General features: G+C 46.8%; 2 protein-coding genes across 4 annotated transcripts in view; one reads left to right on the forward strand and one right to left on the reverse strand.

The window, feature by feature from the left end:
* Nucleotides 1-407, forward strand: part of PRPF4 (pre-mRNA splicing tri-snRNP complex factor PRPF4) — a 54,322-nt gene extending 53,915 nt beyond the window's left edge. Inside the window, exon 14 of the mRNA XM_068248695.1 lies at nucleotides 90-407. Coding sequence (XP_068104796.1) covers nucleotides 90-283 — 194 coding nt within the window. The 3' untranslated portion in view covers nucleotides 284-407. The remainder of the gene's footprint in view (nucleotides 1-89) is intronic.
* A 956-nt stretch (nucleotides 408-1,363) lies between these two features.
* Nucleotides 1,364-24,211, reverse strand: RNF183 (ring finger protein 183). 3 transcript variants are annotated; one of them, XM_068249859.1, is made up of 5 exons: nucleotides 24,193-24,211; nucleotides 15,830-15,908; nucleotides 10,862-10,971; nucleotides 8,783-8,904; nucleotides 1,364-2,879 (listed from the first exon to the last, which is right to left on the reverse strand). In XM_068249859.1, the coding sequence occupies exon 5, from the start codon at nucleotides 2,861-2,863 to the stop codon at nucleotides 2,267-2,269; it is 597 nt and encodes a 198-aa protein (XP_068105960.1). In that variant the 5' UTR covers nucleotides 2,864-2,879; nucleotides 8,783-8,904; nucleotides 10,862-10,971; nucleotides 15,830-15,908; nucleotides 24,193-24,211; the 3' UTR covers nucleotides 1,364-2,266. The 3 variants fall into 3 exon arrangements, with proteins under 3 accessions (XP_068105960.1, XP_068105961.1, XP_068105962.1); XM_068249860.1 differs by lacking the exon at nucleotides 24,193-24,211 and having other exon boundaries at nucleotides 1,364-2,882; nucleotides 15,830-16,056; XM_068249861.1 differs by lacking the exons at nucleotides 10,862-10,971; nucleotides 24,193-24,211 and having other exon boundaries at nucleotides 15,830-16,056.
* Nucleotides 24,212-24,829: the final 618 nt, after the last annotated feature.

Consider the following 24,829-nt stretch of genomic DNA (forward strand, 5'->3'; position numbering starts at 1 on the left):
ATGTATTGGTTTAGACCTATATTTTTTATCAAGCTGGTTATGACGTGTATATATATATATATATATGAATCTTCCCTTGCTTTCTACAGCTACGAATGGCCAGTACCTACTGACAGGAGCCTATGACAACACAGCCAAAGTGTGGACACACCCTCTGTGGGCTCCGCTGAAGACACTGGCCGGCCACGAGGGGAAGGTGATGGGCGTGGACATCTCTGCGGACGGAGAGCTCATTGCTACCTGTTCCTATGACAGGACATTTAAGCTGTGGATGGCAGAATAAAGGGACAGAACAAAGGACTTTTATAGCCGAGCTTTCACAGATCTGAGCCGCCAGGGAGGACCTGTGTGTGGCCGTTTTTCATGTTTTATATAAGTTGCATTAAAATATTTTTTTTTTTATAGAAGTTGGTTACATTGTGGCAGTGTTACATTTACAGCTCTTCCAGGTTCTTAAAGAGAACCTGAGGCAGATTTTCTAAATTTTAATAGGACACAGAGGCATCTTCTCAGAACTTCCTCTCTGCCTTAGAAGATAAGCAACAGCATAATAACCTTTAAAGTGAACCTGAATAAAAAATAAGTGCCCCTGGGAGGGGTTCTTACCTCAGGAGGAGGGAAGCCTCAGGATCCTAAAGAGGCTTCTGCAGTCCTCAGCAAAGGACGATTCAGCTCGGGGACCTGCGAAAGTCCGCTTGTTGCTGTTGGGTGCAGGCATACTAGCGGCTTTCCCCTCGGGCTCTGGCAGAAATAGGCGCCTGGCCAGTAGAGCAGACCCAATCAGGCTCAGCTAATTCCGGCAGAGCCTGAGCAGAAAGCCCCCCCGTGCACCTCTGTAGGCAGGCGACTCATTGTTTTGGTTAGTCCGGGGTTTTGACGATGGATTGGGGTGGCGGAGGAGGGGGGGGTCTCATTAGAATCCAGGGGCTTCCCCCTCCCACATAAGTATCACATTTTGTTTATTTATTTAAAGGGGTTCTGTGGGGGGGTTGAAAATAAAAACGGACACTTGCCCGGTGCTTCTCTTGACCCCCTACAGCTGTCATGTCCCACGCCGTCTTCCAACCAAGCTCTGTTCCCCGCTGACGGTCCCGGTCTAATACGAAGAATAGTGCACGCTCCCGCGCACGTCATTGGGCGCTTACTGCTCAGGCACAGTATGAAGTTTTCTTGTAGTGCGCTTGCGCAGTAAGCTCCCGATGACGTGCGCAGCTGCAGTCTAATTAGACGGCGGATGGGACCGGCGGTGGGGAACGGAGCATCGTTGGAGGACGGCGTGGGACATTACAGCCCACACACACACACACACACACACACACACACACACACACACACACACAAACAACTCCTTTAAAGTTACAGGTTAACTTTAAAGAAAAACATTTATTTGTTTAATCTTAATAGAACCCTTATAGAAATCCTGCAGTGTTTACTTCCTGGACATTCCTGGGAGTACAGAAAGAGTTAACCTCCTGTGTTCACATATTGGCACAGAACAATGGCACACCCCAGCACAGCTGACAGCTCTGATTTACACTTGCTGATTACTCGCTGATATCAGCGAATTACACAGGCTGATCCTTGTAAACAGTGAATTTTTCATCAACTATACAGTATGTGTTTCCCTTGTCTGCTGTGGAAGTGTTTAGGTCCGCTTTAACCTTCTAGCATGAAGGACTAGCCTGACTCATACATAAAAAATGCACTTTTAGTTTATTGTTGATTGGCTTAATATCAAGCTGCATACAATTTGAATGGAAGTTGCATGTGAGCTGGATTTATTAGCTTCTCATTGGCCACCTCTGCCTTCAGCCTGAAGTTTTTATTTGTTGACATATAGTGCCACCATTCCCTCCGGCCACTAGGTGGAGCTGTTGTTCATGAGCGCAGAGAGCCTTTCTAGTGCAGTCAGAATGCGGCGGTAGCCTGAATCGTAACAAGGGAAAACCCAGCAGTTTGAATGACTGGTGGAGGTGGGACTAAGTACCTGGTTGGGCGTGGCTTTGGTCCAGGGGAGAACTTAAACTTGATACACACATCCAATCTTTATTGGCCAATCTTACCACTCCGATGTAGTATGAGATCTTACCTACACAATCTGTTCATAGGTGGCCCGCAATCAAAATTGTAAGTGTGTACACACCCTTAGTGATGTCCCGACTCCAATAAAGACGAAGTAAAAGCTGGGAACACCATGTATGTATCTTTAAGATTATTCTGTACAGTAGTACATAAAATATCAAAACCATAATGCTGATGTGAGTCATCAGGGCCCCCATAACATCTTACGAGTCCAGAAGATGGAGAATATGAGGAGGAGGCTGATCACCAGCATTGTGACCATCAGGTAGGAAAACATCCGGAACTGGGGGTTGCGGAAGCAATGCCAGTATTCATTGTCTGAGGGGATGGTGGACAGTGCGGGCTGGAGGTCCGTTTGATGCCCGTCGTAAATGGAGCCCGTGTCCTGGCCCATGTTGAGGGTGTAAACTGATGGTGGGCGTTGGAAGAAGTTTAGCCTCCGGGCGTCTCTGGCGAAGGACCCGTTTCTCTCCGGTTCCACCTTCAGCTGGCTCAGGATGTCCATGTTGGTGGGCAGGTCCGTGATGACCTGGTCTAGGTGGAGGGCCGTGGTTTGCCGGCACAGCGGGCATTGAAGCCGGTTGCGCATGTGAGTGGCGAAGCTCAGGCGGGCCAAACACTCCATGCAGAAGGAGTGGCTGCATTTTAAGAGTTTTGGGGTGCGGAAGGTGTTATTGTAGGGGTTCCAACATACGGGGCATTCATACTCCGGGTCCACTTTAGGTCCGTCCGCCATGACAGTCTCCCGAGTATCATTTGTGGCACAGTCCAATGCAAGCATCAAAGAGGATTCACACCTTCTGAGAAAAAAAGGAAGTTACTAGAATGTGTCTTGCTATATAGGGTACTATCCCTCCACACCCACCTACCCAAGGTAGCAGTGAATCTCCGATACCCAAAAGCCCCATTTATACTCTCCTGTTAAGGTCCTCATCTCTGGGACTTGCGTGACCCCACCCTATGAAGAATGATTGGATACCCCTGGCCACAATGTTTGCATCATGCTTCCTTAAAGGACTTGCGAGGACAATATGGTAAAAAAAAAGTTAAATACCTATTCAGTTTTATGATTGTTAGGGGACTCCATCCGCATCCCTCCTTCCATTCCGCCGCACTTGTAAATCAATTCCCAGACTCGTGGGGTCCCGACCCGATCCCTCGGGTCGTCCTCAGCTGCCCCACTGAAGATGGCCACCAGGTCCGGCCGCGGCTGCGCAGTTCTCACAGCCGCAAGTGCAGCTGCGCAGCTCTAAGTCCAGCTCCGACCTCATTACCGGCTGTCTCGCGTACATAAAGCATGCGAGACTGCCGTAATGAGGTCGGAGCTGGAGGAGGACTTAGAGCTGCGCAGCTGCACTTGCGGCCGTGAGAACTGCGCAGCCGCGGCTGGACCTGGTGGCCATCTTCAGTGGGGCAGCTGAGGACGACCCGAGGGATCGGGTCGGGACCCCCATCCCCCACGAGTCTGGGAATTGATTTACGGAATGGAAGGGGGGATGCGGATGGAGTCCCCTAACGATCATAAAACTGAATAAGTATTTTTTTTACCATATTGGCCTCGTACGTCCTTTAATGCCTTCTCCCACAACCGCTGCGCTCGGCCTGAAAGATAAATCTAATTTAACCCGAAATCGCAATCTCCAAGATCACAATTTTGGAATCGTCAAAGCAGCAATTATCGCGATCAAGCCATTTCCACATGGGGGAAGTTTGAAGAAGCGACTTCAAACTTCCCCAAAGTCCCGCCACGTGCGGCCTGCATTGTTGGACATACCTTCCACACGAGTTGAAACGCTGTCCGCTCTCTATTGCCGTCTGCTGGCTCTTGAGCTTGGCAAAACTCCGGGTTCCTGTATGTCACATGACATACAAGAAGTATTCTGTGCATTAGAGCCTGCAGGAGGCGAAGTGGATAGATGGGCATTGCGGGACTCGTGCTGGAAGCTATGTCCAGAACTGATGCAGCTTGGGGGAGAGAGGAGGCACAGAGAGAAACAGAGCGGGCACAGACATAAAGGGGGCAAGAGAAAGACCCAGAGGAGGCATAAAGGGGGCACAAAGAGAGACTGGGACAGAGGGGGAACGAACAGGCAAAGAAAGGGAACAAAGCTTGATTCATGAATCGAATCAAAATCGCAACTTCAGACAGAAATCGCCCAATTGAATTTTTTCCTAAAATCGTTCAGACCTACCCTGCGCCATATGAGATAGCTCAATTCTGCACCCGCCCCTTTCTATAACCACACCCCCACCGCCTGCTTCTCAGAAACAGAGCAGGGAGATGTTAGTGGCTCTAACCGAGCGCTGTAAAAACAGCACAGGACATTTGGGCGCAGCCGGCGCCACCATAGAAATTACCACTATAGCGGCATTCTGTAAGTAATTTGGGCGCCGTCAAAAGACTGAGCACAAATTACGATAAAAACACTGTAATTTGGCAGCAATCAATACCTGGAAGCTAAATTACATCTTTCTCCACTATCCACGGCGACCTGGAGCAGTGCTGGGCCAAAATTGCGCATGAGCGTAATTACGCAGTGTAATTCAATGCAAAATTACGCGTAAACGCTACGCGTAATTTATAGTCTTACGCGTAATTATTTATGGTAAGCCATAAAGCGGTATCGTAATTACGCTGTCTACTGTAATTGCTAGGTATGCGTAATTTTACTAATGTACAACTCCCCTTTTCTGAGAGTAGCCAATCAGTCAACATCCTAAGCAACCAATAGTATCTTCTTCCGCCCTTCAGTATATAAGCGTACGTTTTGACGCATACGAATGATGTGTACGCAATAGCTGTCACATTGACGGCTATTGCATACACATCGTCCGTATGCGTCAAAAAGTACGCATTAATGGGTATTACGGCACTACGCGTAACATCGTAGCGTAATCGCCTACATTACGGTATCCTTACGCGTAACTGCGTAAGTTAACGCGTAATTACAGTGATGAACCGTAGATTATTTCCTACGCCGTAACCGTAATTGCGTAATGCGTAATATCTTAAAATTACGTGTAATGGTCCGTAAGCGTAGATTTTTCCATTACGACCAGCACTGACCTGGAGGGGGAATAGTAATTAACGCCACTGGGGCTGTGCAGAGGCAGGGTGAGCAGTTTATTGGCTTTACCCTGCACCCAGATCTCCCGGCAGCTGAATTATAAGTATGCGCAGTAACTTTCTCCTGCCCAAGTCCAGCATTTTATTTAGTATTGCATTGCACAGGACTGAGCAGGGTTAGGGTCGTCACAGGTTTCTGCTGGTGACTGTCCACATGATACTGAGTGCCAAAATGAACAAATACAAGTAGGTACAGGGTCTGGAGCCAATGAGAATGTCCTGTTAAGGACAAGAAAAGGAGGTAAGACTCATTTGTGTGCTAAGTTGGATGGCTGTGCAGCAAGCTGTCAAAGCTGCACAGCACTGATTTGTGAAAAATCGCCTGGTCACTGGGGGGGGGTGTAAGCCTGTGGTCCCTGGAATGGTTAAGGACCTCCTGCGCAGATGCAGCGGCTTTCTGATGAGCTCAGGCGGAAATAGCCCAGCCTGATTGGGTCTGCTCTACTGCGATCCAATGGACTCATGCCTGCGCAGTAGAGCAGACCCAATCAGGCTTGGTTATTTCTGCCTGAGCCCATCAGAAAGGCGCTACTGCGTCTGCGCTGGATCTGAGGAAGGTACATCAGAATCATTTTATTTCGCCAAGCATGACAGAATCATGCCTGGAATTGGGTTTGGCAACAGAGCTCAACCTCTACAAAGCTCCATATTCACATGTCCGCTGTTGGGGGCTGCCAGGAAAGAACGACGGGGAAGCCTCATTAGGATCCAAAAGCTGTTTTTTTTTTTTAAACATTCCCTTTAAGACAGATATAGAAAACTTAATAAAAACGGTCATCAAGTAACTTTCACGAGCATGCAGCCTTGCCATATACAGATAGCCGGTTATCACATGACACATTCCAATGTCCAATTCCAGTGACCAAAAATTTTGGCTTGAGAGAAGTTTTATGAAGTTTTATGAAAATTGGGCAATCACGCTGGTTCGTTTCGTCTCCTCAGACCAACCAAACAACATCAAAATTCTGCGATAGCGGTTCTGCTACCAGGGAGTGCCGATTTCTCTCCCGGTCAATGGGATGGTGTGGTGGTTGCATCTGTTTGGAACCGATGGCCCATATTTTTCTCACAGATTTATTCTTTGGTTGGTCTTAGGTTAGGAGACCCTTTGCAAAGGCCTGATGAAGGGCAATCTTTGCCTGAAACAAACTAGTGTCGTTGCCCAAATTGCAAAAAAACTCTCAAGCCAAAATTATTCATTCAAAATGGCCAGGTGTTAAACCGGCCTAAAGGGCACATGTAACTTTCGAGAATAAAAAAAAACATATACCTCAGGACGAGGAAGCATCTGGATCCTAATGAGGCTTCCCTGTCCTCGGCTAGCCCGCTCCACCGCTGGCAGCTCCTGAAAGCTCCAAAACAATCACAAAGCGGTCGGCGCTCCTGCGCAGGAGCAGTAGGGGCTTTTCCCTCTTCATCGGAAATAGCTGAGCCCGATTAGTTTCGCTCTACTGCACAAGCCCAATGTATGTGAGCCTTAGAGCAGTACGGCTGGCCCGATCGGGCTCGGCTATTTCGGCCAGAGCCCGAGGGGAAAGCTGATACTGCCCCTGCGTGAGGCTCCCAACAAGCGGACTTTAGGGGGTCCCCGTGCTGAATCCCACCTGCTGAGGAAGGGGGAAGCCTCTTTAGGATCCAGAGGCTTCCCCCTCCCAAGGTAAGTACCCCCAGAGGTATTTTTTTTTTACTTCAGGTACACTTATTATTGGATTGCAACACATCTTTGTGGTTTTTCACGAATGTGTTACCCTTCTAAATACAACAGGCGGTGACTTAATCGCATTAAGCCTCCTGTGTGAAAGGGGCCTTAGTCAGGGGGCTTGTGCTGATCTGTGGCCGGTTCCGGCAGGTGAGGTGACCCCTACATCCCATAAACTTTGGCTGCTGCAAAACACACAAGCGCTGTGTCCACAGAACTTTGTTCCCTCCACTTCCGGGTGAGTGTGTGTCACCATCTGCGCAGGATGTCCCCGGCCGTGTTCCCCGTCCACGCACCGCGTTCACGGCTGCAAGACAAGGGCAGCAGCTGGGGAATCATTACATGAAAATAACAGGAGAGGAAATGGATCTTTTGTGCAGAGCAATCAGTTAGATTTCACTAGCTTTGTATGTTTATTCACATTTCCGGGCACAGATGTAGACGTTCTAACTGGTACTTTAGTAAGCAGAGTGCCCAAATTCTGTTGTTTTTTTTTTGTATGGCATGAAGTTTCTGTAGAATTAGACGGAAAAACAGATGAAGGACTTGTTCACACTAAAGCTGGCCACTAACGGTCCAATTTCTAGTGAAAAATCATCCGAGCGATCAGAAATTCTGATCGGACGAAAAATCGTTCACTACACCATCAACTAACCAATCATTTCTTCCTATCTATCACGACCACCAAGAAAATCAAAATTTTCGTTCGACGAAAATTCATTCGGGCGACATTTTTTTCACTCGTTCATAATCGATTGTGTCCACCAATGGGGATTATTTACAACCAATCCGATCAGAATTTCTGATCGCTCGAACGATTTTTCGCTAGAAATTGGATCGTTAGTGGCCAGCTTAAGGGCGCTTCTGGGTTTTTTTAAGCGCCGGCGATTCTCAAATTCACCCTAAAAGTGCTTGTGCAATGATTCCCTATGAGAGTTCTCACATCTGAGCGGTTTGATTACGATCTGCTCAGCAAAGAACTGCCTGTACCATTTTCTGGGCAATTTACTCTGAATGGAAGTTATAGGGACATCACAAAGCTCTTGAATAAGCGATTTGTATAGCGATTTCCCAAGCACTTTTAAGAATACATACATTGTATTCATTTTTTTCCGGGTCAAAGAGTTCACTTCCTGACTTGCGTCAGGAAGGGAAAAAACAACTCACTCTGCTAAAGGGCTTAGAAAAGCGCAGGTAAAAAAAAAAATCACTCTCAAAATCACAAAACGCTTGCGTCAGCTATTGCGATTTTAGATGTGAACACGGCCCAAAGGTGGCCATACATCGGGCCACTTGGTCGCCGATCGACCATCTGATTCAATTATTATAAACGGATGAAAATTGGTGCCGCCAAAAGCATGCCCAATCGACGATGCAACCAATTTCGGGCCGAAGTTGGTCGCCTGCATCGATCGGACATGCTCGGTTGGTGCGTGGCAGTAACAGCAAGCGATGTTGGGACAAGCGAGGAACGTGACAGATCCCCCCCGGAGTTGTCCCCCCTAATGTAAAATGTGACATCCCCCGTCCCCCCCTCCCCCATGCCCTGTGCAGTATACTTTACCTGTCCATGTTCACCGCTGGCTCCCTGCTCTGCCCTCTGTCTGCATGCATGCGCCCCACGTGGTTCCCGCCATAATGTGGGAGCATGTGTGATATCACACGCGCCGCCCACATTTACCATATCTAATTAGAGACTTACTGAATTCAGTGACAATCTGAAAAAATCCCTGAATTATCATTATAACTATTATTATATAGGATGGGCAGTTGTATATGGAAAGCCCTCTATCCTCTGTGCAGGCTGGGAGGGGAAGTGTCAGAGATGAGGACAGCTGCCTGTCAGCACACTCGCAGGACCAGGAATGACTCACCTGGGCCACCGTCAGAGACTCTCAGACGAGACGACTCGGAGGCATCCTGGCACTCGCTCTCTCCTCCCGGCCAATCACCGCAGACGCAGGTGACTGTGTATCCGGATGTCGCTCCACGATGTCTGAGAGTGCAGGGAATACAATTATAATCAGTTTCATTCACACTGAGATACTTATCACATTATTAATAGGAATAGAAGCACCCCACATTAAGACACAGCAGTCTGTGCTCCCATGTTCTGCTGTGACTGCAAATCCTTAAAGGACCACCGTAGCGAAAAAGTATGTGGTTAATATCTGACAGAGCCGACAGGTTTTGGATTAGTCCATCTCCTTTTAGGGGATTCTCAGGGTTTTCTTTGTTTTCAAAAGCATTTCGTGAACAGCAATTGCTAACTCTAACTTCCAAAATAGTAAGATATAAGCCAGCCTCTTTAACGGCAGTTAGACTTGGCATCTTCCGATCAGGAAATTCTTTTGAAAACAGAGAAAACCCCCAGAGTGCTTTTTTTTTTTTTTGTAAAATAAATAAATAAAAAATACATATATTAACATAGACCTTACATCAGTCCTGAAAGAGGGACAAATGAGGGTGAAAGAGGGACAGAGGGACAGGGTCCCCAAATAGGGACAGTTGGGAGCTATGCAGGGCCGGATTTACCGTAAGGCACTGTAGGCTTGTGCCTACAGGCGCCTTATGTAGGAGAGGCGGCTCCCCCAACCAAATGTCCCCCTACCTATTGGGGGGGTTACTTAATACTGGGGTGGAGGCACATCTGGCTTCCTATACTTGGGGGAGAGCACATTTACTACCTAGATTAATGGGGTTACCAAATACTGGGGAAAATCTGGCAACCTAGTCAGGGAAGGGGAGGGATGCCTATCTAAAATAAGGGTGTGGCCTGAGTTGAGGGGCGGAGTTTAGGGCACCAGAACGCCTGTGCCTACAGGCTCCTGAGCTGTAAATCCAGCTCTGGAGCTATGTAATGTGTCTGCATCATAGGGACTAGATTTAAAGGATACCTAGCGCTCCGAAGTTTCTAAATCTGGGAGAGCAGGCATGTGTAGCAGGCAGTCCTCATGTCCACTGCTTCCCCCCTTTCTTCTTCTCTCCCCCCCCCCCCCCTCCAATACCTTCTAAAGGCCCCGAAGCTACTTCTGATGAGCAGTGCACAGGCGCTGCTATATAACTACTTAAATAAATAATAAATAAATTGCTCGGGGCGCCGGGGTCGGCAGATTCAGCGTCACAAGGCTGATTCCCGGGAGATCTCATGCTGAAATCGATCAGGTATCGGCCTGAAGTGTATGGGCAGCCAATAGATCAGTCTCTTATCAGATCTGAGATTGGTCTCTTGGTCGATCTGCCCATACATTGCCTGGTGTATTTAGGGCACCTTTAAACTGTAGTAACTGAGGCCAAGTGCACAAGCATTCAATCTCAGTCAGATTACTGCTGGAATCTGATTCAAAATTGATCGTAAATTTGGCCAGCAAGTTTTGCACAAGCCACGAATGTATGCTGCTGCCAATCGACCTGCCAAATCGGTGAAAATGTTCCCACCATTCCTGATTATGAGTGACGTGTTATCATTCCTAATGTAATTGTGCAGTGAACAGATCACCTGCAGATTCAATCAAAGTAAAGAAATTGCACCGTAAACACAGTAAGACAGCACTAAAATCACATTAAAATGAGGAGGAGGAGGATGTAAAAATTTTTCGACGGAATTCGGAATACCGCGGAATTCCGCAGAACTGCTCCAGAATACCGCCGGAATGAAACGGTAACAGAATTTCGGATCGGCGGGATGCGGAATTTCCGCGGAACGGGAAATTGCAATTCCGAGCATGCCTACCCAAGATCTGTAGTTATGCCCCTTTTGGCTGCAGTAGTGTTTGAATCACAGCCCTGAAACAAACAAGCAGCTACTACAGTCACACTTCAGTCAAAGCTTCTGATCTGCTGAATGCTTGTTCAGGGGCTAGGGCTAAAAGTATTAGAGGTAGAGCATCAGCAGGACAGCCAGGCAACTGGTACTGTTTAAAAGGGAAATAAATATGGCAGCCTCCATATACCTCTCAGTTCAGGTGTCTGATCTGCTGAAATATTCGGTGTGTTGGTGACCATATGTCACGGGCAGCGGTGCAATTCTTTGCCGTTGCGATCATCCTTTGAGCATGAACACCTCAGAAAGAAAACAAAACACATATGGCAAATGATAGTGCAGACTGCTTGTATCCACTGACACCCCTCAGGTGTAAAACACATAAGCTCAAGCTTACTGACGTTGTGAGGTTAGGGAGTTTATTATTATGACCATTATGATCAATTCAATAGAAAAAGTAGCATGATTAAGGATTTGTACTTTTTTAAAAGCCAGCTAAGGCCCGGTTCACACTTGCGGTTGTCTGCCAAACGGACCGGATGACCTGACCGGATCCGGACCGGATCCGGATCGGAACCGTACGGTTCTGATCCGGATCCGATCCGGATCCGGTCAGGTTGCATCAGGTGTCCATCAGGATGCGATCCGGATCCGTTTGGCAGAAGTAACGTAAAACACCAAAAAAAAGTTGGGGTCTGGGAGGTCAGCAGAAGGGGGACCTGTGGAATCAGGCCCTCTGCTGTTTAGCACTCACCTCCACCTGCGACATGCTGCCAACATCTCCGGATCCGGATCCAGCTGTGCTGCTCCACTCCAAAATGCTTGCCCATGTGTCCCCAGCCAATATCGCCGCAAAAATCCGCATAGGAAGTGGGGTAGAAGATCCGGATTTCTCAGCCAGTGTGTTGTGCGGCCTCCGGTTCCCATTTGTTTGTATTGGCCGGATGGTGCAGTCCGGCTCCGCCCCGGATACGGCTGCCGGAGGGGCCGGATGAAAAAATAGCGCATGTTGGAACGGAGGCCGGAGTCCGGATCCGGCCCGGCTCCGGTTCTGCAGAACGGACCCATGTGAACGGACGCATAGGCTTTAATTGCTATGCCATGCGTCCGTTCCGTCCGTTCTGCAGGCGGTGCGGCTCCGGCACGGCGATTCCGGAGGGCCACCGCTAATGTGAACCGGGCCTTACATACCTTAGCCAGGATTTGAACCCACAGGTCTCAGTGTGTAGTAGGTATCTGTCTTACCCTCTAGACCACCAACCACACTACATGCTAAAGCTGGCCTAGCATGTACCATTATCATCAATTCAATAGAAAAAGTAGCATGATTAAGGATTTTTACTTTTTTAAAAGCCAGCTTACATACCTTTGCCAGGATTTGAACCCAGGTATCAGTGTGTAGTAGGTATCTGTCTTACCCGTCTAGACCACCAACCACACTAAAAATCCTTAATCATTCTACTTTTTCTATTGAATTGATGATAATGGTACATGCTAGGCCAGCTTTAGCATGTAGTGTGGTTGGTGGTCTAGAGGGTAAGACAGATACCTACTACACACTTAGACGTGGGTTCAAATCCTAGCAAAGGTATGTTAGCTGGCTTTTAAAAAAGTACAAATCCTTAATCATGCTACTTTTTCTATTGAATTGATCCTAATGGTACATGCTAGGCCAGCTTTAGCATGTAGTGTGGTTTAGCAATTCCGTTCCGACTACCGGAATCAGAAATGACCTAATTCCGGCCGGAATCACAGAATTTACAATTCCGCGGAATTCAGTGAGCATCCCTAATCTTGGGGCCCCCAGTAAAACTTTCATGGCGCCCCCTAAAGTTTACCCCCCTTCCCTTGCCTCCCCTTGATGCCCCTCACAGTCTATCTCACAAGGGTCATAAAACAAGTGTGACCATCATATCTTCACACCCATAACATGTGTAGCCACAAAACACCTGATCTGAAGGATGGGCCTCTTTATCGGGGGAGTGAAGTAGTAGTTGGAGCCGAGCCCCCTTACAGCTCTGGGCCACCCTGATGTTGAGGCTGCTGCCCTCTAGTTACACCCCTAGCAGGCAAAGAGATCAGCAGGGCTGCCAGGCAATCGGTACTGTTTAAGGGTCCATTCTCACTTGAGTGGGAATCGCGCCATTCCCGCTCAAGGCAAACCGCTAGCCCGTGTAAGCCTATGGCAGTATTCTCACTGCCGCATTTGCAGGTTAGTGTTAACCGCAAACGTGCTACATGCAGCGGTTTGCCGGCAATTCATGATTAGCCAAACCACTACAGTGTCCAGTGATTTTTCTGTGTTAATCCAAAAACGTAAATGTAAAACGCCGGTGATTACTGCTAGCGTTTTGCGGTTTTAAGTGTGAACGGAGCCTTAAAGGAAATATATATGGCAGTCACCATATCTTTCTCAGTAAAAGTAGCCATACCTCTAGCGATGAGAAAACGAGAGAGAACACGAGAGGCAACCACTGTAGATGCAAGTGGGGAGATTAAACCTTTCCCTACTCAGGGTTAAAGGATACCCAAAGTGACATGTGACATGATGAGATAGACATGGGTATGTACAGTGCATAGCACACAAATAACTATGCTGTGTTCCTTTTTTTCTTTCTCTGCCTGAAAGAGTTAAATATCAGGGATGTAAGTGGCTGACTCAGTCATGACTCAGTAATATTATAATTGGGATGATGTCCTTTTTATATTTATCCAGGAAAAAGACTAAAAAACCTTTAGGTCCTTTTTGATGTGATCCACCTCACTTCGAAACAACTGACTTAATTTGTAGAAAGGACTATGGTATAAACATAAAGCACAAAGTCTTATGAATCTTGTGGTACAAAAATATCCAAAATCTTTATTGACACAGTTACAAATTTCTTAAAAATTTCTTAAAAAAGGAGGTCTCTGCAGGATGCTCCTCGTTTGCATGAATAATCACAGGAATTTTCAACAATTTGTAAAAAAGGCTTTCAGCAAAAAATCAATTGGCAACGACACGCTCGTTTCGGGCATATAATGCCCTTCATCAGGCCACTGTATAAGCCCTTTCTATATATCCTGTAGGCAATACATGGCAGGAGCAAAAAGTATAGCAGAAACTAGGTCTGGTAAAGCAGACACATATCGCACAATCCTGATGGCAGGTGTCAAGATCACCAAGCAGCTATGGGCAGGAGTTTTGTAACTGTGTCAATAAAGATTTTGGATATTTTTGTACCACAAGATTCATAAGACTTTGTGCTTTATGTTTATACCATAGTCCTTTCTACAAATTAAGTCAGTCATGACTCAGACAGGAAGTGACTACAGTGTGACCCTCACTGATAAGAAATTCCCCTTTTTATCTCTTTCTTGCTCTCAGAAGCCATTTTCTGCTAGGAAAGTGTTTTATAGTTGGAATTTCTTATCAGTGAGGATCACACTGTAGTCACTTCCTGTCTGAGTCATGACTGAGTCACATACCGGATATTTAACTCTTTTAAGCAGAGAAAGAAAAAAAGGAACACAGCATAGTTATTTGTGTGCTTGGCACTGTACATACACGTCTATCTCATCATGTCACATGTCACGCCGGGTATCCTTTAAGAAGTCACTCTCTGTAGATCTGGAAACAAGGGGGTAAGCACCCTCCACCATGGTTGGACTCCAACAATGAACAATGAACAGAGGCGCCAAAAGAATGAAAGTAGCTAAAACTTTAAAAAAAATAGGGAAGGCAGTGGACTTGCCTCCTCCAAGCAGACACAAAAACAGGTTGATATTATATCAACAAGCACATTTATTCAAATATACATGCCAAAGGGTTAAAGCAAGCAACGTGTTTCACAGGCGTGGCCCTGCTTCATCAGGCAATGGGGATGGAACATACAGCATTTGTCTACTATGTCTCAGCCTAGCGCCTCACAGAGATTCCAATACACCGCAGGTAGATTTCCAATCACTTTCATGCTGACGCTGCCTCGCCAGCCTGACATTGTCCCCCTAATGTGCAATGTGCCCCTGCCCAGTGCCCAGTGCACTATACATTAACTGTCTGTGGCCACCGCTTGTCCTCTGCTTACTCCGGGCGCACTCCTTCATCCATACACGCGCCCTCGGCAACCACATGAGGCGCGTGTATGGACAAAGGACTGCACCCAGAGTAAGCGGAGGACAAGCGGTGGCCAATGTATAGTGCACTGGGTGGGCACATTGCACATTAGGGGGACAGTGTTGGGCATTTTGTTGCATTCGTCGCTTGTCCTAATATCACTCGCTGTTCCTGCCGCGCCCCCTGATCAAGAAAATCGGCCATACATCTTGCAGCATGTCCGACCTAGATTAGAGGACCCGGCAGAAACCTCCTAAGGAACAACACCCTCTTACAGCACAAAGTGTTGTGATTGGCTGCATAGTGTGGGCGTAGTTTACTACAACCTGTTGGAAACCTAGTGGTTTGAGAGGGTGCTGTCCACCCAATCACGTTACCGGAATTTGCCTATGATGTTTCCTGCTGGGTCCCCTACATAAGACTAGCGATGGAAAAATTGCATGGATGGAGATTTCGCGGGCGCTAACGCATTAAAGTTATTGCACAATCCGAAGACACCAAATTATGGAACTGAAAAAATTCAGATTTTGAACAAGTGCTAAAATTCCCCCAACATTAAAAAATCAAGGAATGTCAATCAGAAACGGGCGGCAGCAGACTGCGTTGCCACCATCTTTGGCTACTGTAAGTGCCAGCAGGTGCATGTATTATACAATGGACCCATATCACAGAAAGGGTAATGCCACCATGCGGGCAGCATGGTGGCGTAGTGGTTAGAGCTCTCGCCTTGCAGTGTTGGTTCCCTGGTTTTAATCCCAGCCAGGGCACTATCTGCACAGAGTTTGTATGTTCTCCTTGTGTCTGTGTGGGTTTCCTCCGGGCACTCCGGTTTCCTCCCAAATCCCCAAAAACATACAGATAAGTTAACTGCCTTCCCCCTAAATTGGCCCTAGACTATGATCCATGCACTACACGATACAGACATATGACTATGGTAGGGATTAGGTTGTGAGCCCCTCTGAGGGACAGTTAGTGACAAGACAATATAATCTGTACAGCGCTCCGTAATATGTTGGCACTATATAAATACTAAATAATAATAAATACTAAATAATAACTTACCAAGTATAGAATAATGATAGTCCTCTGGCTTCAATCACAGCTATAATCTCACATGACTCACGATGGATGAGATAAAATGCTAATTAAAAAAAAAAAAAGAAAAAAAAAAAGTAAATAAAAGAAATTGCATGTGACGGCAGGAGGGGGTCTGGCTGGGAAACCCCTTGCAGGAGTCCAGAGCAGGCGGGAGGACACAGCGTGCAGCTGCTGCAGGGCTAGACTGTTGTCTTGTTCTCAGAACAGGTAACAGCAGCAGGTGAGGGAGGAGCTCCCGACAGGGGGAGGGCAGGTAACCTCGTCTGCCTCTCACATCTGTGTACATAACCCTGGGGACTCCGGCTAAGATTCCTGCTGCTACACAATGCTGCTGCTGTATAACTGATGGTACCTGGTGCATCCTGCTCCTAACTGCTCTATTAAGTATAAGTGGTCATACGTTATTCGATCTGCTGCCAGATCGACCAAGGTGGCCTAAAACGGTACAATTTGCTGAACGATCGTTTGCGAACAATGGTTCCTATGAACAGAAATGATTGTTTGGGACCACTAACGGATGAAAATTTCTTAACCAATCTCATCAGATTAATGAAATTGATCCAATTGATTTGGATCAATCCTGTCAATCTGATCGGATTGGTTAGGAGATTTTACTCCATTAGTGGTCCCTAACGATCATTTCCAATCGTTCATAGGAATAATCGTTCGTAAACGATTGTTCAGCAAATTGTATCATTAGTGGTCACCATAAAGGAGGCCACACACGATACAATAAAATGATCCAATTTTACGGCAATTCGATAAAAAGATCGTATTTCCCGATAAAAGCAAACGTTTTATTATTCGAGCAAGAAAACCGAGCGGATTTTCGATTTTTATTGGATAAGGCTTTGTACACATCTAAAATCGAAATCGCCCACACCAGCAACTTTTGCTTTTTGCACATTTCTAGCCCATCCCCCCCCCCCCCCGACTGACGCACCACTTTGCACTATGATTTTGTACAAGGCGCTTTTGCACAGCAATTCCGTTTGTTCACTTCCTGACGTCAGTAGGAACCGAACTCTTTCACCTGGAAATGAATAAATACAATGTAATTATTCATAAAATCGCGAACGCAATCGCCGGATAAAACGATTTGTGAGCGTTTTGCTTTTTTCCTATACCTTCCACTGTAGCAAAACCACCCCGAAAATGGTACATCCAGCGCTTTAAGGCTGAGTGGAAAGCGGAAAACAAAACGCGCTGATATGAACTGTACCACATGGAATCATTGCACAAGCGCTTTTAAGGCGATTTTTAAAATCGCCGGCGCTCAAAAAAAAAAAAACGCAAAATGCCCTAGGTGTGGACAAGCCCTAAGAGTCAATCGGGAGTGGTGGATTTTTCTGGTCAAGTTTTATGAAAATTGAATGGTGTGGTATATTGTCGATTTATTAACCAAGACTAGGCTGTTTCTGCAGTATCCGTGCTGCGTGGGCTCTCCAGCCCGCAGCACAGATCTGCAATAAGCCAGGGCGATCAGACTTTCCCCCTTTTTTCCCCACCAGGGGGATGTCCTGCTGGGGGGCTCTGATCGCCGCCGGCTTGCTGTGCCTTGCGGGGGAGGGCTCTCCTCAAAGCCCCCCTCCGCCCTCTCTTCCCCTCCCTTCCTCTCCCTTCCCCTTTGTGCTGCGCAGGACGGATATCCGTCCTGCGCCTGATAGGATAGGCTTCAGCCTATCAAATGACGGCGATCCCCGGCCAATCAGAGGCCGGGGATTGCCGATCTCCTTCCGTATTGATGTAAACAGCGGGGATTTCTTCCCCGCGTGTTTACATTACGCGTGCGAGCCGCGATCGGCGGCTCACACACTGTTCACGGAGACACTCTCCGTGAACTGGCATGGAAAGGCCACTCGTACGAGCAGCCGTTTCCATGCAAAACCACAAATGACCAGGCGCCGCCTATCGGCGTTAGCTGGTCGTTATATACACCAAAGCAATTTTCTCAGATTTTCCAATCTTTTTTTTTATCATAATTAGGGAAAAATTGAGCATGTGTGTGTGGTACATTGGTCAGATTTCTCAAATGTTACAATCAGTCAGAAAAATTGATTGCTATTCTTGAATTGAAGATATTTAGAAAAAAATTGTATGGTGTGTGGCCACCTTAATGCCGGGCATACACTGCTGCGATTATGCATCGGATCGAGCCACTGGCTCGATGCGGTCGCATCCCCGCTCGTCCGCGCGTGTGCGCGGATCGAACCCTGCTCGACCTTGCCGGCAGCTGCTAATCAGCCGCTCATTTCTTCTATTGTTCTCCCGACGGTATCGAGCACACTATCAATCCGGCGGGGTATCAGACACGTCGGATATTATCAATCGAGCCATCAGGCTAGATTGATAATCCTCCCAGCAGCCGTGTATGCCCAGCATAGATAGATCCTTCTCTGATCGATTCTGATCAGAGAGGGATCTATTGCCTGCCCACACACTGCAGATCGATTTCCAATAGATGTTCATTAGATTTCAGCACGAAATCTATTGGAGATCATTCTGCTGCCGCCTCCCAAGAGTATGGCCTCGATTCATCATTGTCTTTGCAATAACTTTTTCCAGTTCGTTAAATTACTGAATTCGACGTTTATCGATTTCTAGTTGTATTTATCAAGGTTTTTCCGCATTCTGTGTGAATTCGATAAAATATCGATAACAGTGCGGTAACGTGTCGATATTTTCATGGAATTGTGGGTAAAAAGGCAGTCCTTTGAACACTACGTAGCAACATTCCGAATAGGGCTTAACACCTGGACCAGGATTCTGGAAGTGGTTTGGGACAATCCCACAATTTTGTCATCTATGGCTTGATAGGAGCCTTTTCTGAAGTGCAGCTAGCAAATTAGTTATTCCCTGGCACTGCCTGTGTTCTCTAACAAGATGATTCAAGAGAAATGCAGATGTCCTGTTATAGCAAATAAATCTATTCTCTTGCAAATTGATATGGTTCTAGACCTTATTCTTGTCCTTCTGCGCCTTTGAATCACTCTCAGCTGATACATAACCACTTCAAATGGCTCCATCTTCTCTGTCAGCAATGATCTGACAGGAATAACGACAGAGCAGTGAAGGAGATCACTAATCCTAAATTAGGGTGACCAGATGGGGTCGGCTAAAAAGGAGGACAGAGGCCGTTAGAGAACAAATACTGCATGACCAATTAACTCCAACTCCCCGGTTACCATCAGAGCAGGATCATTCACCAGGCAACCTAGGCAAGTGCCAGGGGTCTAAAGGGTGTCAAGAGGCCCACCTGCTTCCTTCTTTGACCTCTCTCCACTTTATTTAGCTTACTAAAGGCACCACAAAGGGGTGGCAAATCTAACCAACTTGCCTAGGGTCCCAATACATCTTAATCCATCTCTGGTTAGTACCAATGCCATACGTGACAGTTTCTTTTTGTCCTCCCTCAAAACATGGACATTTTGTCTTGTGACAATCAGAAAACTTGCAACTTCTCTGTTTTAGACATTTCTGTTTCTTTTTCATTTGACATTTTACACAAAGTATTGGTTAGTTGCGCTGTCAGATGGAACTAGAATATAAACATTGTTGCCACGCTCCCACTTCTTAAGGTTATAAATATTGATAACCTGGTAACAGAAGCCGAAGTCTGCTCAATCTCAGTATATCTCATATGTATCTCATATCTCATATGTATATATCACATATGTAAAAAGTAAAATGCAGTCAATGCAACTTCTGAATCTGTGAAAGGAGGACATTTTAATGAACTTTTGGAGTGCCTGGAGGACAGAGAAAACCATGCTAAAAAAGAGGACATGTCCTCCTTTTGGAGGATGTCTGGTCACCCTATCCTAAATGTAACGCTAAACCACGCCCACTTTCATGAATTGCACTTTCTTCCATTTTATCGCATCAATACCAAATGATTACCGAATGCTCGCTAACAGCTGTAGATAACTTTGATGAATCCTGAAATCAACTTCGAGTTCGGTATTTTACCGAGCTGTCGGGAATTGATTTGATAATTCTTGATGAATTGAGGCCTTTGTGTCCCGTGCCTGTGTGCAATGTTGAAGGTTCAGCGGTTACACATCGGCACAATTCCTGGCCTCTTCTGGTGTCTGGCAGTCACCGCGAGCGGCTGTATCACGAGACACCGGCATATGTAGTGACGTTGCTACATGTGCTGGTGTCATGTGGTAAGGATCCGCTCGCGGTGACTGCCAGACACTGGAGGAGGACAGGATTCACCCAGCATGTAACAGCATGTAAGACTTCAACATTGCCGACAGGCACGAAGGACACACCCACTTAGGGGGACACTGGCTGGGGGTCCATTGGTTGTCGCGATATTGAACACCGTTACCATCGTGCACCATTGAGGCACCATTGCAGGGTTGGTTCAGATGGATGGTTTACAATGTTTTTTTCCCATCATTTAACACTAGGGATCTGCAGCTTCATATCTGGAATAAAGCGCACTTATCAGAATCACTATAGTTTTGCCACATAGTGGAAATCACACACATGCTGCACACACAAAAAAATTTCATGTGCAATTAAAAATCGCACAGCGTATTGAATGTGATTTGCATACAATGCTTTCCTATATCGCAAAGGCATGCGTTTTTGTAAAAAAAAGATCCAGTATTTTTTCACTCTTGTTGAAAAGACAGATTTTTTTTTTTTAAATGCAATAGTATGAAAAACGCAAAAGCAGACGCATAGAAAACAAACACAAAAACGCAAACCATAAATGCAAATGCAAAGAAAAAGGCCTGTCCACATTCCTGCGCTTTAAAAAACACATAAAAATGCTGTCAACTTTTTCAAAAGAAACACATGCAAAAGGCATGCGTTTCAGGCTGGGTTCACATGACATAGCGTGACAGGCTGGGTTGTATGTCATGTTTTATGTTATTGTTGTGTGCGTTTTTTGTGTGTTTTTACTGCGTTTTTGGTGCGTTTACCATGCATTTATGATGCATTTGTATGCGTTCTCCATGCGTTTTTGTATTTCCATTTATGCAGATCACTTGGAATACAACAGGAAGCGAAAATACAGCAAAAAAATATATATATTTTTGGGAAAAACGCATATAAAATGCATGGAAAACACATGAAAAACGCATACCATTGCATTCCCATTGACTTCCATTATGTGCGTTTTGGCAGCGTTCCTGCATAATATGCAACAAAACCAGCGTTTGCGAAACGCATACTGTAAATAGCAGGTCTCTGCATTTTTTTCTGCCTCCCATTCACTAACATTGCTGCATAAAATGCAGCGTTTTACGCAACGCTAGCATTTCTGCTATGTGTGCTCCCAGCCTTGATGTGCTTTGTATGCGTTTTTTGAATATGTCTTTTGAATTGACTTTAGATGCCTTTTAGTTCCAATACCTGGGAGAGAAGAGTCAGGTGCATTGTGGGTAAAAACATGCAGTATACTGCGTTCTGGTGCGTTGCTTGCAATGGATATCATTACATGCATTCTAATCAAAATGCATCATGCGTAATTGATACGCACCAGAAGGCAGAGCTTGACTAGAGATATCGGGGATCGTTTTATATGATCTTTCTGGTGGCCTTGTAAATCGCAGTACACGTTGTGTGCATCTGCAACGCAAAGCACAAGTGTGGACAGGCCCTTACCAAGATTTGTCATCGTTTAGTGAAGCGACGCGCTCTCTCAAGTTTTCCTGGATGCTACAAGCAGCTTCTAGAGGCGGCTGCATTCAACAAACAACACATTTGTCGTACTTCTCTATTCTTCTAAACGCGACATGACAACCAAAGAACACCAACGTTGTCACATGCAGAAAAGCTTTAGAACGAAACAGAATGAGCTACTGAGGTCTGAACCAGCCCTCACTCAAACCGACAATTTTGTAGGAATGAGATAGAAACACCAACAAGTGCAAAACCGTTTTAAAGGACAACTGAAGTGAGAGTTATTTGGAAGCTGCCATATTTTTTCCTTTTAAACAATACCAATTTCCTGGCTGATCTATTTGCCTGAAGTAGAGTTTGAATAACACCAGAAACAAGCATGCAGCTAATCTTGTCAAATCTAATCATAATTTCGGAAACATCTGATATGCTGCATGCTTGTTCAGGGTTTATGGCTAAAAGTATTAGAGGCAGAGGATCAGCAGGACAGCCCGGCAACTAGTATTGCTTGAAAGGAAATAAATATGGCAGCCTCCATATTCCTCTTGCTTCAGTTGTCCTTTCAGAAAAAAATAATTAGCCAATTTCTGTTCTTGCTCTCTTCCTAACTAAAAAAACAAAAAAGGAAAAATAAGATCAAACAAACTTTATTAGTTGCTGTTTCTGTCACTGTCACTTTGGGTAGGTTATTCAGTGTGATATAATGAGTGCAGATGTTGGAAGCACATTACAGTCTCTGCCAGATAATATTCACTTCAAGAAGCAATTTATCACACCCAAAACAAACAGCGTGTGATCCGGGAACCGGGTGCGGGCAGTTTCCAAACAATTTGTATGCCTGTTACACCCCCCCCCCCTTCCACCCCCCAACCAATGTAAACAGTGCATGTTTGTCAAAAGTGATGCTTTTCCAGCCCTCAAGTACCAGTAATGTAAACTTTGCTCAGGTTTTTAAAAAACGAGTTTGCCTTCTTAAAGGACACTGTAAAAATAAAAAAAATCCACTTACCTGGGGCTTCCTCCAGCCCCTGCCAACCATCCTGTGCCCTCGCCGCAGCTCCGCTCCACGCCAGTGGCCCGGGGTCCCCTCCGGCGCTAGATGTCCACTGTGCCTGGGCGAGCGGCTCTCAGAGTCTCGCTGACGTCATCCAGAATGTACTGCGCAAGCCCAGTAGTTCTGCACCTTGCGCAGTACAGTCCGCAGGCCCGGATTTACATCACAGGAGCCTATAGGCACAGATGTCCCTGCACCCTAGACTTCACCCTCAATGAACCTACAACCCCCCACCAAACCACACTGCAAGTGGGCTGGCTGGCCCAGCTGTCACTTCTCCCTTACTTCCCTTGCCCATCAAAGGTAGCTACAGGTATCCCTGAGTATTAGGAAGCCAAAGGTACCCTCAATATTAAGTAGCTAGAGGTGCCCCCAAGAATTAGGTAGCCAGCGTTACCCTCAGTATTAAGTTGCTCCTAACTGAAGGGAGATCTCATCAGTGGAACGCCAAGGGCAGGGTGATTAGCCTCTCATTTACACTCTCATCAGGACTCTGCATAGGGAAAGAGGGTGGGAGGAGCTCGGGGAGGGGAGTGAGTCGCCTTTCCATCAACAGGCGCCTGTAAGCACAAGCCTACAGTGCCTTATGGTAAATCCGGCCCTGACGGTCCGGATGATGTCAGTGCGACCTGGTGATGTCGGCATCTGATCTGGAGGGGACCGGGAACCACCGGAGCTGCGGCGAGGGCACAAGCCCAAGGTAAGTGGATTTTTTATTTTTGTGGTGCTCAGACCTTCCCTTTAAAACAGAAGGTATATGCAATTATTCAGGTTGGAGTGAGTATATGACATGTCCCACAATGCATCACTGCCAGGGCCGTTTCTAGACTTTTTGTCACTCTACGCAAGCAGTGTCAGTCCCCCCCCCTTCCTTTTATACACACACAGACACACACACACACACACACAGACACACACACAGACACACACACACACACACACACACACAGGCACACTCACACACACTTACACACACACACACAGGCACACTCACACACACACAGACACTCACACACACACAGACACACACACACACAGGCGCATACACACACACACACACACACACACACACAGACACACATACAGGCACACTCACACACACACACACACACCTACACACACACACACACACACAGGCACACACACAAACACAGGCACACAGACACACACACACACACAGACAAACACACACATACACACACACACATACACACCGACACACACACACAGACACATACACACACACACAGGCACACAGACACACACACACAGGCACACAGACACACACACACACACACACACACCGACACACACAAAGACACACCCACACAAAGACACACACACACACACACACACAAAGACACACACACAGACACGCACACACACATACACACGCACAGACAGACACATACACACACACAGACACAGACATACAAACACAGACACACACACACACACACACACACACACACACACACACGAATATGAACCATGTGGCATATAAGGAGGATGTTTAATGCAGCCAGGGAGTCCCTGAGATACAGACCACCTGCCGATCACATTTCATTGCACACCCTCTTCCTGCACTCCCTCAGCTAAATGCAGAGTATAGCAGAAGCTGTGCTCTCACCTCTCCACTGGAGTCCAGTGCTGTGCTTGCGCCTGTCCGCTCACCACCCACCATAGTGCCCAGCATCTCAGTCTCTCATGTCTGCTCTCTAGGGACTTGTGATGCAGCTGCTCCTCAGGACACAGAACTTCCTGCTGCTGCACACACACACCCATTAGAAGCAGGTGATAGCACACCCGTGGGGGTGGGGCTTGATAAAGGGGCAGGGCTTTGTTCAGGGGCAGGACTTAATCCAGAGGCATGGCTTCCCCAAGGTCCACTTCAGGGGAGGACTGGCCCAGGGGGACGGGGGGCAATTGCCCCCCGGGCCGCCCGAATCTTAAGTAATTAGGGCCAGCCGCCCGCAGACATACCACAAGTAAAAGGTTCGCAGTGGGGATCGCAACCTCGCGCGATATTTCCCGGCAAGTTGAAGTATCCAATCAGAGAAGGGGCTGAGGCGGCCGGCCGTGGTGTGCCCTTGTGCGTGGCTGCGCCTGCGGTGGATGTGAGCGGCACAAGGACACAAATAGCTTAGATCCTCTCCGGCCCGGTGGGTTGACCCTGCTTGACTCCGCCCCCCGCCTGGAGCCATTGCCGCCCACAACGTGCTGCTGTGCCTGCGGTATCATCGGAGTGAGCTGTCTCACTCTTCAGC

This window comes from Hyperolius riggenbachi, chromosome 8 (genome assembly GCF_040937935.1).
Source record: "Hyperolius riggenbachi isolate aHypRig1 chromosome 8, aHypRig1.pri, whole genome shotgun sequence".
Taxonomy (NCBI): domain Eukaryota; kingdom Metazoa; phylum Chordata; class Amphibia; order Anura; family Hyperoliidae; genus Hyperolius; species Hyperolius riggenbachi.